We start from the raw sequence: 14,271 nt of genomic DNA on the forward strand, positions 1-14,271 counted from the left end.
CGATCTGCTTGACGACGTATTCAATCTGATCTCACATAAACAAACCGACGAGGGTGGCAAACGAGGCACACAGCAATGTTTACTGCTGTTCAGAACGGGTATGATTGCATTCAACAGGCATTGGGACGACAGTAAGGAGCGAGAGGAGCAGAGGACAGCAAGAGAAGCATTCAGCGAACGAAGGGAGGGTCGGGATTGTCCAGGGCAACGAGAGACGCATGCTACTGTGAAGCCACAGTCCACTTCTGGTTCCACTCGCCGTCGCATTCCCAGACTTGGAGTCGAGTTCCGTCCTGAACCTTGCCGTCCGTGATGTCGAGGCAAAGGTCTGGATGTCAGTCACCGCGTTCCGGCGCCCACTCACTTGCTCCTTGAAGGCGGACAGCGCCGTTCTCCACGATCCAAGTTTGCTGAGCGAGACCCTCGTAGCAGTCCCAGAGATGAACGGAGCTGCCGCTCACGGCATTCTCGCCTGCGTCAAGGCACTTGCTTGGCTCCTTTGCGCTGGTGATATGGCCATTCTTCGCCAAAGCCCACAGCTGGTTGGCATTGTCATCGGGAGAGCAACCCCAGCTATGGAGAGTGGTCAGCGCATGCGGACTTGGGGACCACGTGGTTCGTGTTTGGACGTCTATCGCTAGCACACACACGCTGCCACTCACAGTTGGATCGCGTTGCCGTTTCCCAGCCACCCTGTCGGTAGGTCGACACAGAAGCGACCGGACTGGTCGGTAAGGTGAACACCGGAGGCGCGTCTCATAGGGGGCGCGGCAGCCGTGGACAGAGCGGCGACGAGGGTGATGAGGGCAAAGCTGGGCCTGGGCATGGTAGTTTGAGAGAACGCAGAGTCAAGGACGTCGCAGAAGGCATCGTGTAGTCAGTCAGTCCTCGTGCTGTTTATGGTGACCCTGGCAGGTGATCATCGGGGACATTGGCCAGTGGTGGGCAGGGCCATCCTTGGAACAAGGTTGACATTTGCTCTTGATTGCAGCGTTACTGCGAGAGGACAGTCAGCGACGACTCGCTCTGAAATGCGATGGAGAGGACAATGTTGACGGCGAGGGCGGGAGAGGGGGACGAGGGGAAGGTCAGACGGTTCCGCATCGTGAAACACTTCTGGCAGGAGGCTCAACCTTGTCAATGTCGGAGTGGAAAGGGCGGGGCGGAGGGGGGAGGGGAAGACACACGTACAGTACATACGTGCGCTCCTCTTATTAAGCTGAGCATTGCCTCCTTGCACGCAGATCCGTGTACCAGAGGTCACCCGCACGCTTTCCTAACCCCTGGTGCGGCGGCTCCTTTGCCAGAACCTGAATTCGCTGAAGCCTTGGTCGACCTTGCTCCCCGCTCCATGCACCGACATGGCGAAGCTCAGGGCCCGAAAGGAACGTTCCACAACCTCGTTTCGCCCAGAAGTTGAGCCATGGCGTCAGCCATAGCGTGAGGTCATTCTGTGGGGCTGACGAGGTGTGGGGGGGTCGTTGAACCACTGCAACCCTGTCTCAGTATCTATATATGCCCCATCAAGCACCCTCCATGGCGCGCCGCTGACGTGCATCCTCCTCTAACCACACACGGGAATCGTTGAGCTAACGTCACAGTGCCCTGCCCGAGCCGATGGTAGGGTCGGTACCCGCGCAAGCACGCGACCAACCTGGGCTGCGACGCTGGTACCGCGTTCAGCCATGTCAAGCGACGTGTTAGCCGCTTTCCATGTTTAGCAATGACAGCATTGAGAACCACGTTCATTCGACCGAACATTCTTTACAACCTGGCACTTGGCTCCTCCATGACCTCAGCCGCCGCCCCTAATCCACACGAGATCCACCATTAGGCAATGGAATCAAAGTCGTCCGTGATGCCGAGAGCCTTGCGACGGCTCTGGCTCTTGGGGTCAAAGTACGGGCGCTCGCCAAGTGAGACTGAGCGTGTACCGATACGCTTGGCGTCTCCGACGTCCTGGGTCGCGGTGTGGAACGTGCTACGGTTATCCCAGATCGCCAGCGAGTTCTCCTCCCAGCGGAACCGGGTCTGGAGGTCGTGGTTGGCCGAGATGTGCTCAAACAGAAACTCGAGGAGCGCGTCCGACTCGGGGGCGGTGACCTCGACGATGCGCTTGGTGAAGCCCTTGTTGACAAACAGTCCCTTCCAGCCCGTGACAGGGTTGGTGCGGATGACTGGGTGGACAGCCTTGAGGTCGTCGCCGACGTTCTCGGGAGCTCCGCGGACTCCGTCACGAATCTTTTCGCCACGGGCGGCAGCAACTAGCTTGAAGAAGTTGGCCTCGTGGACTGCGGTGTAACCCTCGAGAAGGGTCTGGATGGAGGGCGAAAGGCGGTCGTAAGCCTCGTATGCCGACGCCCAAAGGGTGTCACCACCAACAGGAGGAAGGGTTCGGAGCTGCAAGGTGGCATAGTCGGACGGGATGGGCTCAAAGGTGATGTCCGAGTGCTGCAAGGTCAGGACTCGGCCTCGGTGTATGAAACAGATGTACCCACCCATCCAGTCTTGCCCAGTCGGCGCTCGCCATAGATGGGGACCTTCTTCTTGGCATCACGGTAGTCATTGGAGATGATGGTGACTTCGTCGCCCTCCTCCGAGTCCTGGAAGGTAAGAGGGTGGGTGTGAAGACCCGACGTGGCGGGCTTGCCGCTCTGCGTGCCGAGAGCAATGGCCAGGTCCTTTTGCTCGGACGGGGACAGAATGGCGTTGCGGAAGAAGACAACACCACGCTCCGAGACGAGCTTGGCAAGGGCCTTTTGCTTCTCGGGGTCCTCAAGGACAGCGCGGATGTCGAGGACGGGCTTGCCATCGATGGACGCGGCAGGGAATTCGGTGCCGATGGAGGGGGCAGTGTCGAATGACGCAAACGAGCGGAGGTCAACCTTGACGTCACCAATGGTCGTGGCCGCAACGCCAGCCTTGATGGCCTCGATGGCGTCGGGAGTCTGCTCAACAGCGATGGGAGACATGGCAAGGGAGGTGGGCTTGGGAAGGTTGTGGGTGCATCACCTAGCCTTTGAGTCAAGCTGCTTATAAGCACTGGACATTGCTTCAGACACGCACACGGCCGCGTGCTGCCTGTCTGTCAAGACAACACTCGAACGTCACGACAGATTGCGCTTGTTGAAGCAATGGTTTCGCTCAGTAGGCCATCGACTTGCCTTGCAGACTAGAAATCTGGAATAGCCAGCGCAGAATCTGGAATAGATCATCTAGTGCGAGATCTGCAAGCAATCAGAACGGATGGATTGCGAGATTGCGAGTGCTTGCATTCATGTCCCGAGCGATCCACACGAGCAAGATGATGGTGGGAGCCTGATAAGCCGATGGTAGCGACGAGGAGGGGAGGATGGATGGGAAATGACAAGTCGAATGACGACAGCGGGGCGACTAACTTCGCCATCCGTCGGCCACCTCCGACCCCCCCGCTTTTGGCGTCATGTTGAATGCATTTCGAGTACAACGTGAGATAATGGTACAGAATTGGGCAATGGGATGAGTCTATGCAGTTGATGCTTGTGTGCAGTGTGCAGTGTGTGTGTGTGTGTGTGTGTGTGTTTTGTTGTTTGCAGGCGGTTGGTGACAGTGACACGGGTATGTATGTGTGGTGCCGCGTCGACAGTTGGACCCGAGCGACACCTTTGACACGTTTCCTGGGCGTTGGCGATGGTGCCAATAGCCGCGGCTGCGGAGGTGTGCACTGGCCTTGCCAGCGTCGGCTGCGGGCACAGTGTCGTTGCAGATTCCCCGAGTTGAAGGGGAGAGGCGAGTCTGGTGAAGTCCACAGGGATGAACCAGGTCGTTCGGCTTGGTCTACGCCGGACTAAGATCAGGTTTGCGAGTGATGAAGCCTCTGATGACCTGCACCATGCGCGGCCCTACAGCGAGGAACGACGCAATCAGGAAGGTGAAGCCGCAGAAGATGCCCGCGTAGCCAAACTTGTTATCGTCGACCTGGATCAAGGCTGTGACGTGTAAGCTTGGGAAGGCTGCACGGTTGAACTGCTGCTCACCACCACAGATGACCGGGCCGGCGACCATGAACGGGCCGCAGATACTCCACGCCATGCCGATACGGATGCCAATCTCCTCGGGGGGACTGATCTTGGCGACGACCGCAGATACGAGCGTGAGCCACGCGCCCGACACCCAACCGTACAGGACAAAACCCGCGACAAGCGCGCCGTTGGGAATAGGCGACGGGACGAAGAAGCCGAAGAGAACCACAGCCGTGAAGAAGGAGGTGGTGCCAAAGACGTTCCACACTCCTAGCTTGTCAGCCATCCAGCCCGACAGTGTTCGGCCGCCAAGACCACCGGCGGACACGATGGCGACGGAATAGTCGTACACGGCCGGCGACGCATTGTTTGCTCGTGAGATGATGGGTGCGTTGAACATTGGCGACATCCAGCTGGGACCAGTCGTCAGTTCACCGCGTCGGGCGACTGTTGACGACTCACTTGAACATGTAGAAGCCACAGCCAATGGCAAAGAAGGCGTACTGCTTGTCATGCCAGGGGTGGGCTAGACGCCTGAGGGCAATGGGCTTGCGCTTGGGGAGGCGCGATTTGAGCAAGAACCATGCCGGGAACATGAGGGCTGCGTTCATGGCCGCAACGATGAGGAGCGAGTTGCGGAACGCTGGGGTGGGTCAGAGTCTGCCTAATAGCTGCAAACTCACACATTCTCTGGAAGAGGTGCTTGAACATGATGGGATACACGATGCCTCCGCCGCCGCTTCCGCCCACAATGAGGCCAATGGCTGTGCCGCGACGAGTGCTGAACCAGTGGCCGCCGACGGCCGTGACGGTCGGCCAGATCATACCCGATGCAAACCCGAACAGGAAATGGGAGAGGAAGATTTGGTAGTATTCCTTGCAGAAGCCCATGGCAACGACTGCGACCACCGACAACGTCGTCCCGGCCAGCACGAGGGGCCGGGCACCATGGGCGTCAAAGATGCGTCCCCAGATGACTGAGAAGATGAACACTTCAGTGGCCTGCACCGAGCCTATCCAGGCGACCGTCGATTTGGAGTAGTTGGCGAGTTGGTGGGTTAGGTAGTACTCTTGCAGCTGGCCAAAGCTGCAAACTGCCGGGTCAGAAGGTGATCATGATGCGTTCAACACCCACCAAAGCCCATTAAACAAAAGGTCACAAAGCTAGCCGAGCCGGCACATGCCCAGGCTGTGAAGCCACCGTCGGGTGGGGGCCCAATGTCGCCGGGCACAGGCGCCGGGACACCCTCCTCGGTGACCTCGAGAGTTGTGATTGTGGTGGAGCGCTGAAGGCCGGCCTTGTCGTTCTCGTAGTCGTCTCCACCTACTTCCGTTGGTTCCGCGCCAAACTTCTTGGCGTCGTCGTCGCGGGGTTGGATATCGTGGGACATTGTTTGCACTGTGAGCTCTGAATCCCCGTCACGGTGCAGTCCCATCATGGCGAGGGGAAGTGATGGTATAGCGAGTGCCAAGACTGACACGCCAGACAGATATGTAGCATATGCACCACACACTCCGTCGGCTACTACGAGGTGCGGAGCTCCCCCGAGGGAAGGTTTGACCTGGCTCGCTGCTGGCGCGGGTGGGTGCCACGGTTGAGCGGGGTAGTTGGCGCTGCGCGGGGATAAGGTGGCTGGACCCCAGGCCAAAGACAACCGAGGTCGCCGATGCCCCCGCTTACCTATCCGCTCGTCAACAACGGTAGGCTGGCCCACTCTCGGCCTTTTACATGCGTCCCAAAGCTCGGCCGTATCGTATGACTTGTGATAATGATTCCCCGTGGTGCTCCTCTTCCGATATGCGAGTCTAATGACATTCCCCACGCACCAGGTCATGCAAGCACCTTGCGGCTACGCCCTGCTTGCGCCTGACGCGACAACTCAGGGAGGCGCATGAGCCAAGCCTCTTGAGCAAACTCGACGGAATCAGTCGAGGTGTATGAGGAGTACAGGGTGTGTGCTTCCCACCACCACGACCGCCACCGCCCTCGCTGTTCACACTGGCATCAGCGTCACACAAAGCATGGCCTTGAGAGCTCCACGTCGTTGCTGACGCTTGCGAGGTCACGCGAATGACCATTGGATCTAGACCAGCGACGAGACGTCTCTGCGGCTACCACCGTCTACCATCGACAGCTCTTTCATTCAAGTTTCTCTGCCCTCCACATTGGTGCTGACGCCAGCGCGAGCAGGGGTTCGGGCGAGAATGTTTGTGTTGTATTGGGATCCACAGGAATGCTTATAAGCGCTGTCTGGCACGCTTTCGACGGAAGCAAATTTCCATGGCCCGCGTAGCCGAGTGGCTAAGGCGTGCCTTTCCTATACAAATACAATTTGAAAGGGCAAGATCGTGGGTTCGATCCCCACCGTGGGTTCTAATTGAAAAGTTGAAATGATGCTTCATGATTTTTACTGGGCCGATTAACAATTAGAAATTAGTTGGTTAGCCTGCACGTGTCTAACGCGTGGTTATGGCATGTTGCCATGCCGATGTCGCGTGGGAGTCGTGAAAGGCAGCGCCCGCGCGCCCGCACGCCCACCGAGCCGCGAGCCGCCGCCTGTACGCCTGTGAGAACCCGGCATCCGCTTGGCGCGATGGGCATCTTGGCTTGGGCCAGCGACCACTGTCGCACACCACAACGGCATTCCAGTGCGCAGTGCCCAGTCTCCTCGACAACTCACGCGCTGCTGACGCGGAATGGCCCATTCCCTGGCTAGGCACTGACCGTGTGGCCGCGTCGAGCGAAGACCGTGCAATCTCCACCACCTACGGTCAAGGTGGTCATCCGCGAGACCGTGCCTTTCGGGAAGAAAGTTGGCGGCTGTTGCCTAGACTCGCAATTCATGACTGCTGGAGGCGAGCAAGCGGCTGTACAAAAGGGAGACGCGTCGGTGCAATGCCATAAAGCTGCTTCTCACACGCTCTGGCAGCTCACCCCTCTCGTTGTTGCGATCATGCTGCCTTGGGGTCTGGTATCGACGGCGCTGCTTGGCACAACGGCGTTCGCCCAGCCCACGGAAGGGTTCAACGACCATGGATGGCGCGGTCGACCTGGGCCGGCCCCAAGCCATCCGGCGAAGGCGACACACAGCAGCCGACTGAACGAGAGGTATCAAATAGGGGGGTTTACGCTGCAGGACTGGACCTCACCTGATGGACAAGTGTGGACGGTCAAGCACCCCGACGAGACGCTGCTGCCACTCCTAAAGACGCCGCCGGATGGGACGTCCCCCCGGGAACCAGACATATTCTGTGAGTGCGCTTGATTCTCTCATCACTGACTCTCTAGGGGTGGCAGGAAAGGTCGGGCGATTCACTACACGCATGCCTCCCCTGCCAGGAAACAGCACGCTTACACGAGTGTTCGACGCTACGCCTATCCTCTCGCACCCCGACAAGAGTGTCCTCGCGGAAGATCGGGACATTAGGCAATGGACGGTTGATTCGCGTAACTGGACCATCAGCAATCGGCCTTACAGTGAGTCACGACATGTTAGCAAGCCGCTGATCAGGACTAGTCATCATATCAGAAGAGTATCCCGAGGGCTTCTTTGTTCAGGTCCCGTAAGTGCGCCGCTGTTTCTAGATTCTGACCTTTCGCAGATCGAATCTGGCACCCGCAAAGGGATATACCATTCGTATAGCCAATGTATCTGACCCGTCGAGTAAGTCGGTTGAACCAGAGTGTCGCTGACGCAAAGTCACATCCTTCATTTCGAGCACCTTTGAGGTCAGGCAACGCGGGGGGCCGTCGTCAACCAGTGCCCGTACTTTCAGCATTGCTCCCGAGGTGGTCATCTTGGTTGTGACCACCATTGCGATCTTCCTCCATTTCCCCTTATAGTCCACACCAACGCCGCAGGTCGGTTGTTGTCAAGTTGTATGACGAATGTGACGTCTCAGTACGAAGCCTCGTGGACACCCATCCTCGAAACTGAAACGGTCTAAACACTGTTGCATAAGCCATTCTACCTCACTAACCGTGGTTTGTACCGACGGCCTCAGCATTGTCTGATCTCTGATATCTGCTGGTCAGCGTACATCAACAAAGTGGCTCACCCCTGGCCCATCAAGTGTGCTGCCTCTGCGTGCTTTGCAAGGACACGCTCGATGGCGTCCATACCCTTCTTGAGATTCTCAATCTTGGGCCCGTACGAAAGGCGAACAAAGTGATGGCAAGGCGACTCGAACAGGTTCCTCCGTGCCGCCGGGTCAATGTCGAAGGCGATACCAGGGACACAAATGGCCTTTTCTTTGAGTAGTTCCTCAAAGAAGACGAGGCCATCGTCAAGGGGAGCAGGCAGGCCCGAGACGTCGAGCCAAATGTAGAACGTTGCGTGCGGCTCGGGATGGACCTTGAGTCCCGGCATCTTGGAGAGCCGGTCAAGCACATAGTCTCGCTTTGCCTTGAACGTCTTCTGCAGGGCAATCTTCTCCTTGTGCACACGGGCAGGGTCAAGGAGGGGGATCGCAGCAATCTGGAGTCTGGAGACAAGTCAACAGTGTCTCTGTTGGTCTACGTACGGGTGGTTGGCACCTCCGTCAAGGAACGAGCCCGAACTGGCGACCGCCGAAATGAGCTTCTTGGGCCCGACAACCCAACACACCCTCCATCCGGGCAGGCGGAAGCCTTTGGTAAGGCCGTCGATGATGACAACCGAGTCCTGGGATCAGCTACGGGCAAGTCGCTCCACTCACTTGGTTGACATCGTCAACATACGCTGCCCCGCTCAACGACTCGCCAAGGCGCGACTCGTCCTCCCAGTACTTGTAGAAGGAGTAGAACTCGTCGAGAATGATGGTCGTCTGGCCGTCGCCGATGCGAACGAGTTTCTTGAGGTCCTCGCCTTCAATGCACTGTCCAGTGGGGTTGCGAGCTGGTCTGTCAGGTTCATCAACCATGGTACGTACGGTTCGACATCACCACCACACTGAGGCTGAACGTCGCAATGTCCCTCTTAAGCTGGGCGGCATTAGCAATTGTCAGTTGCGTTGAAACCCACGCGGTCAATGTCCAAGTGGTAGTTGTTCTCCGGGAGGAGCGGCGTAGGGATGGGGATGAGCCGCTTGAACACGGCAAGTACCTCGGAGTAGGTAGTGTACTCTGGGATCTGGTATCCGCAGTACACGTCACCGATGACCGCAGCGACGCGGCTCATCCCAGCTCGGCCGCCTGGAACAATACAGACGTTCTCGTAAGTGTACTGGCTGGCCATTCCCTTGCGATACGTCTCGTTGTAGAGTTTCTGCGCGGATCAGAACAGCCATTTCGTGCCATACTCACGGCAACGGCCTTGCGGAGCTGCTTGACTCCGGCAGTAGGGGCATACTCGTGGATGAGCTCGCCTTCGGTGTCAAAGTCGAGTGCCGTGGGGCGCGGCGGGGCATCGGGCAGTGGGCCGACCTCTGGAGCACCTTGTCCCATGTTTCCCCAGTCGGGATTGTCGTACGAGAAGCCATTGGCCATGGCACTGATAGTCAGCCCAGTGAAGCCCAGCCAGAGGCGTACCGGTCAGTGCAGTAAATGACACCTGTCGAGCCTGGATGCGTGATACCTGGGACATCACCCGGTCTCTTCTGGATCTGCGCGTGTAAGTGGAAAGATCCTCGGTCCCTGAACACCCACCTCGTTGCCGACGTACTCGCGGAGGATCATGTGCGCCTCCGACGTCCTCTCAACGCGCATCACGTCAATGACCTTCTTTGCGACATCGACGAGACGCTGCTTCTTCTTGGCTGGCTCGGACATGGTGCGAGGGGAGTCGAGGTGGTACTGGGGGTACGTTGGGCAAACTGCATCGTCTCTTGGGTAATATACAATACGGGTAGATGACGTGGGAAGGGCTACAAGACTTTGTTCATTCCAAAGTTTACGACGTCATTGTCGTTCGGGAGACTGGGCCGGCCGGACACGACGCACCACTGCCCACCCAGGCTGGTCACCCCTGGTCGGACAGGTGCCGCTATCTCCGTGGTCCCCACCGGTCCCTCAACTCCTTGTCCGCCGCACCAGAGCCGACACGCGGTACCCCGAGCTGCAGTCCGGACAGACAGGTCGGACGCGGCACCAACCCCGGCGGCTCGAGTCACAGTCGAGCATCACCGTCCGTCGTCTGGACAACCACTCGACCGCAAACACCGTGTGGTGTTCATCTCTTGTCTGTTTGGCTCGAAACGGCAGCCCCCCGTCGACTCCACCGCGCCTTGTAACGACGTGACAATGTCTGAAACGGCAGGCGGTAACATGCAGCCATGAGTTGGGGTTGTCTGGTTTGCACCTGTGGACCAGGGACCCCATGATGGGTTCAGGACAGTTCCCCGTGCAACCACAACCAACGCGTCGGGGCGACAGCAACTGGGCGCAGTTGGTGAGGGATCACGGATAACATGTCAACGAAGCCTGGTCTTTGGCGGTGTGCACTTCACCATGTACTCGCCTTTAGCTGTTATCGCACTCGCCCTCGGTGCCCTCCGAGTGGTGGCCCAGAATCACACCCACGGCAAGAATGAGACTCAGCAGGGTCAGAGTTCACAGAGCAACGGCACCGACCACCCGAGCACCTCGCCAATAGATGTCAGGCCTTATCCCCTCAACGCGACCGTCTCTCGCAACCTCACCAACTCGAACGGCGACATTGTAACAACCCGCGAGCCCCATCCGTCGGCCATGCCATTGCGGTGGGAAGGGCGGGCGTTCGAATCACCAAACAACGCCTCGTGGTGTAAGTACACGCATCGTCTAACCACGTCGCTGATGTGCTTGCCCAGGGGTCGCTGGCAAACAGGCTCGGTTTGCGACGTACACATCACGACAGGCGCCGTTGGACACATACTGGCCCGTGTTCGATGCCCTCTTTCTCTTGTCACACCAAGACAACGATGTCTTGCCGCAGGAGCTGAACATTTGGCTATGGAGACCTCAGTCAGATCCCTCCAAGCCTTTCGGTGAGTCGCTCTGCTGAGGAGTAGGTGTGAAGTCGCTGACGTCGGACCAGGCCCTATGCAGCTCGGAGGTGGAGGGTTCATTGTCGACGTGCCGTGAGCAATCCCACCTACACGCACCGACTGACCCCAACCCAGGCCAAACATCAACGCATCGGATGGCTACTACATCAGGCTTGCAAACGTATCGGACTCTTCCAGTGAGTGCATGTCCTCTACTCCGTGCTGACTGCAAGTCACTTACTACGACACGCCCAAGTTTGAGATCAAGAAGGCCGGGGCCAAGGGAAGCGGGGAAGCCGCAAAGCAGGTGCCAGTTGCCGCCGCACTTGTCTGCCTTGGCGTTGGGCTCGTTGCCGTCGCTTGAAGCTGCCACGGTGCCGTCCTCAGCTCGAGTGGGCGGGCGTCGCGTCACGTTGAATATTGTAGCTACTGCACACTGTACTCATTACCAATGCTGCTCCTCCTCGTTGTTGTACTCGTCCAGGTATCGTTGTGGTGCCCCACCGGATGGAGTGACTGCCGTTGGAGCCAAATGCCAAACAAGCGCAGCTGGCCCTGGTGCTGAGAATGCTCGCCGGCCCACCTGCCGACCGGCGCTGGCGCATCCACGATCCTACCGGCCGCTGCTGGTGATGACCCGTGAGAGGAATCATGTGACCGTTGTCAACGGTGTTGATCCCATCCCCTTCACACTGTTCCTCGGTGCTCGTCCGATGGAGTACCGCTGAGAGGGCAACTGCCTAACATGGTCGAAGCAGATTCGCCCCTCAAAGTTGGTGCAGAGGAGGTCGTTCCTCAACAACGGCGCGAGCCCTTAACGGCAGTGCCCCAGTGTTGGATTCCGTAAACACGCGTCGGAAAGAGGTATGGAGGCCGTTCAGCACGCGGCTTGGTGTCACTTCCTACACCATCATTCACCCCGGTATCATTCGACATAACGACGCGCTGCGTCTCTCGCTGATTCGGTGGACCAGTCCGTGGCCCAAGTGGGACACATGTCATCGTCTATCTTCTCCTGGAACTACACCACCGTCTTGGCTACTTTAGGCATTGCCCTCGTCGTTGTGGGCCTAATCCTCCTGTGCACTCTATGAGACACGCGACGGCTCGTGACCATTCCGGACTCGCTCACACGACGCCTCGCAGGCCTTGCAAGAAGAACAAGACGTTTGTCTTTTGATTAGAGTTGGGTTGCGGGCTGGGTACAAAAGGTCCTCGGGACGGCGCCGTGTCCCAGCGTGCTCTGCAAGCTCCTCGTACAGACCCGACATACTCGGCTCGTTGAGACGAGTCTTGGGCAACAGGTTCCACCGACCGGCGACAGTTTGGCTCAACCCGTCAAACCTACGCGGGATGGCGTGTTGTTCCCCCTGTGAGGAGCCTGGCTATTGTAGCAGAGGCGCGGGACAGGACGCGTGCATCAAAGGGTGCCTCGACTGTACCTTCGGTAAATTAGGCACACGACGTGCAGCCCTGTCCGTCGATGGGACTTGTGCATTGCGCGGGGATGACGCCAGTCTCACCCAGTCCAAGAGAGGTGCAGACTTGGGAACTGGATAGGTTTGGGAATCCATACATGCTTCATTAATGCCAGACCAAGTTGGGCAATGTAGCAAACCTGGGGTTGACATACTCCTCCCGCCCGCCAAACTTCTCAGACTCACCCCTGCCTCCGCCGCCACCGCCGTCGTCGTCATTCTGTGCTTCACCTCGATGTAACGCCTTCACGTGCAGGTATGATACGCAGGCACCACGCCACTGGTGCCTCAAGTCGCGTTCATCAAGAAGTCTGGGTACAATGGCGTCGACGTGCACTGGCGGGCATAGTTCTAACCCTGGACGCACTCGCACCCGCTGTTTCCAGTTTGGCACTTCATGGCGTACTCCACCAGCAACCAACTGCTCGGGTCATGCCTTGAGCATAATGTTGACGCACTGTGCCCCCCCCTTGCCGAGCCCCTGTCCTGTACCATGTTTTCCTTGATTATTCATTGCAGCAAGCCCCCAGGATGTCACCTGGAGAATCGTCGAGGTCATAACCGCGCGACAGCGCCGATCAGCACTGCTTCTTCGCCTCTTCTCGCATCCTTTGGGCATTGCCAGTCCTCTCACCGGGTTGGTTGTCTCTGGTTTATAACTTGGGCCCCTTTCTCTCAGAGCCGTGCAACACCCAACCCACCTCGGCTGAATCATGGTAGCCGCGCTCGTCGTCTTCTACCTCCTGGTTCTCTCCCCAGTCAACGCATGGTGGCTATCTGTGAGTTGCCCGGCTTCCTTTGAGTGTACTAACACGATCAGAAAAACCACCAGGGCAACTCTTTCTACAACGACTGGTGGTGGTGGACCGACAATGACCCCACCAGCGGCACTGTCAACTACGTGCCCCTGTGGCAAGGCCAACAGCAGGGTCTTACATGGGTCACCAACAGCAATCAGTTCGGCATGAGGGTTGAATCGTCGTACATGGTCGGCGAGCAGGAGAGGGGCCGCAAGTCTATTCGCATCCAAAGCAACGACCAGTATGGCAAGGGATCCATGTTCGTCCTCGACCTCGCGCACATGCCTCAAGGCTGCGGTACCTGGCCCGGTGAGTACAGGCGACTTGGTGTTGGTGTCGCCGCTGACTTGGTAGCGTACTGGAGCAATGGTCAAGGCACCTGGCCCGATGGCGGCGAGATTGATTTCATTGAAGGCACAAACTCGATCAGCAACGACCGCAACCGCTACACGATTCACACTGGCTTCACTTCTAGTTGCACAATGACGTGGGCAAACAAGGATCAGTTCACCGGATCGGCTTATCTCACCGACTGCAGGGGGTATGCCGGGTGTAACGTAATCGCCAAGGACGACACTAGCTTTGGCGCCGGCCTCAACCGCGTTGGAGGCGGCTGGCACGTCTTCCGCTGGGATGACAGTGGCATGGCCTTCTGGTGGTTCCCTCGTAACGCCGGCAACATTCCGTCGGTCCTGACTGGCGGCAGCAACACTATCAACGACTCTGATCTCGGCATGCCCGATGCAATCTTCCCCAATGACCAAAACTGCGACATGTCAACGAGGTTCACACCTCAGAACATCATCTTCGACACCACAATGTGCGGCTCGTGGCCAAATAACTGGGACGGCAACTGCAGTGGCGACTGGGGTAACTCGACTTGGGGATGCCCCAACTTGGTTCGAAACTATCCTTCTCAGTTCAAGGAGGCGTACTGGCTCATCAACAGCCTCAAGATTTACTCTCAATAAGCGGCGGTGGTGTTATGGACACTATAAGGACAATAGATTGATAATGGAGTATGTACATTGTGTGGAATGTGTACAG

At 57.9% G+C, this 14,271-nt stretch overlaps 7 protein-coding genes and 1 non-coding gene across 8 annotated transcripts; 4 read left to right on the forward strand and 4 right to left on the reverse strand.

Annotated features, from left to right (window-relative positions):
* Window positions 1–95: 95 nt before the first annotated feature.
* xlnA_3 (Endo-1,4-beta-xylanase A) lies at window positions 96–1,191 on the reverse strand. The gene is made up of 3 exons (XM_062768253.1): window positions 663–1,191; window positions 365–573; window positions 96–328 (listed from the first exon to the last, which is right to left on the reverse strand). The coding sequence occupies exons 1-3, from the start codon at window positions 824–826 to the stop codon at window positions 222–224; spliced, it is 480 nt and encodes a 159-aa protein (XP_062624237.1). The 5' UTR covers window positions 827–1,191; the 3' UTR covers window positions 96–221.
* A 639-nt stretch (window positions 1,192–1,830) lies between these two features.
* Window positions 1,831–2,972, reverse strand: tauD (Alpha-ketoglutarate-dependent taurine dioxygenase; the record flags this gene model as incomplete). The annotated part of the gene is made up of 2 exons (XM_062768254.1): window positions 1,831–2,451; window positions 2,499–2,972. 2 exons carry the CDS (start codon window positions 2,970–2,972, stop codon window positions 1,831–1,833), a joined length of 1,095 nt encoding a protein of 364 aa, XP_062624238.1.
* Window positions 2,973–3,767: 795 nt separating this feature from the next.
* On the reverse strand, window positions 3,768–5,392 carry apdF_6 (Aspyridones efflux protein apdF; the record flags this gene model as incomplete). The annotated part of the gene is made up of 5 exons (XM_062768255.1): window positions 3,768–3,968; window positions 4,017–4,414; window positions 4,464–4,644; window positions 4,685–5,095; window positions 5,137–5,392. The coding sequence occupies 5 exons, from the start codon at window positions 5,390–5,392 to the stop codon at window positions 3,817–3,819; spliced, it is 1,398 nt and encodes a 465-aa protein (XP_062624239.1). The 3' UTR covers window positions 3,768–3,816.
* An 893-nt stretch (window positions 5,393–6,285) lies between these two features.
* LOC62_01G001759 lies at window positions 6,286–6,378 on the forward strand. The gene is given in 2 exon segments: window positions 6,286–6,322; window positions 6,340–6,378. It is a non-coding gene; the product is annotated as a tRNA-Arg (tRNA).
* A 577-nt stretch (window positions 6,379–6,955) lies between these two features.
* Window positions 6,956–7,569, forward strand: LOC62_01G001760 (uncharacterized protein; the record flags this gene model as incomplete). Its single annotated transcript, XM_062768256.1, has 3 exons — window positions 6,956–7,253; window positions 7,291–7,479; window positions 7,514–7,569. 3 exons carry the CDS (start codon window positions 6,956–6,958, stop codon window positions 7,567–7,569), a joined length of 543 nt encoding a protein of 180 aa, XP_062624240.1.
* A 383-nt stretch (window positions 7,570–7,952) lies between these two features.
* On the reverse strand, window positions 7,953–9,778 carry aspC_3 (Aspartate aminotransferase). Its single transcript, XM_062768257.1, has 9 exons — window positions 9,628–9,778; window positions 9,511–9,584; window positions 9,286–9,472; window positions 9,005–9,247; window positions 8,913–8,964; window positions 8,700–8,878; window positions 8,526–8,665; window positions 8,061–8,486; window positions 7,953–8,026 (listed from the first exon to the last, which is right to left on the reverse strand). The coding sequence occupies exons 1-9, from the start codon at window positions 9,748–9,750 to the stop codon at window positions 7,978–7,980; spliced, it is 1,473 nt and encodes a 490-aa protein (XP_062624241.1). The 5' UTR covers window positions 9,751–9,778; the 3' UTR covers window positions 7,953–7,977.
* A 312-nt stretch (window positions 9,779–10,090) lies between these two features.
* LOC62_01G001762 (uncharacterized protein) lies at window positions 10,091–11,310 on the forward strand (the record flags this gene model as incomplete). Its single annotated transcript, XM_062768258.1, has 5 exons — window positions 10,091–10,723; window positions 10,770–10,946; window positions 10,997–11,039; window positions 11,082–11,143; window positions 11,180–11,310. The coding sequence occupies exons 1-5, from the start codon at window positions 10,429–10,431 to the stop codon at window positions 11,308–11,310; spliced, it is 708 nt and encodes a 235-aa protein (XP_062624242.1). The 5' UTR covers window positions 10,091–10,428.
* Window positions 11,311–13,137: 1,827 nt separating this feature from the next.
* AFUA_2G14360_1 (putative endo-1,3(4)-beta-glucanase) lies at window positions 13,138–14,195 on the forward strand (the record flags this gene model as incomplete). The annotated part of the gene is made up of 3 exons (XM_062768259.1): window positions 13,138–13,203; window positions 13,245–13,533; window positions 13,579–14,195. The coding sequence occupies 3 exons, from the start codon at window positions 13,138–13,140 to the stop codon at window positions 14,193–14,195; spliced, it is 972 nt and encodes a 323-aa protein (XP_062624243.1).
* Window positions 14,196–14,271: the final 76 nt, after the last annotated feature.

The sequence above is a fragment of the Vanrija pseudolonga genome, chromosome 1, assembly GCF_020906515.1.
Source record: "Vanrija pseudolonga chromosome 1, complete sequence".
Taxonomy (NCBI): Eukaryota; Fungi; Basidiomycota; class Tremellomycetes; order Trichosporonales; family Trichosporonaceae; genus Vanrija; species Vanrija pseudolonga.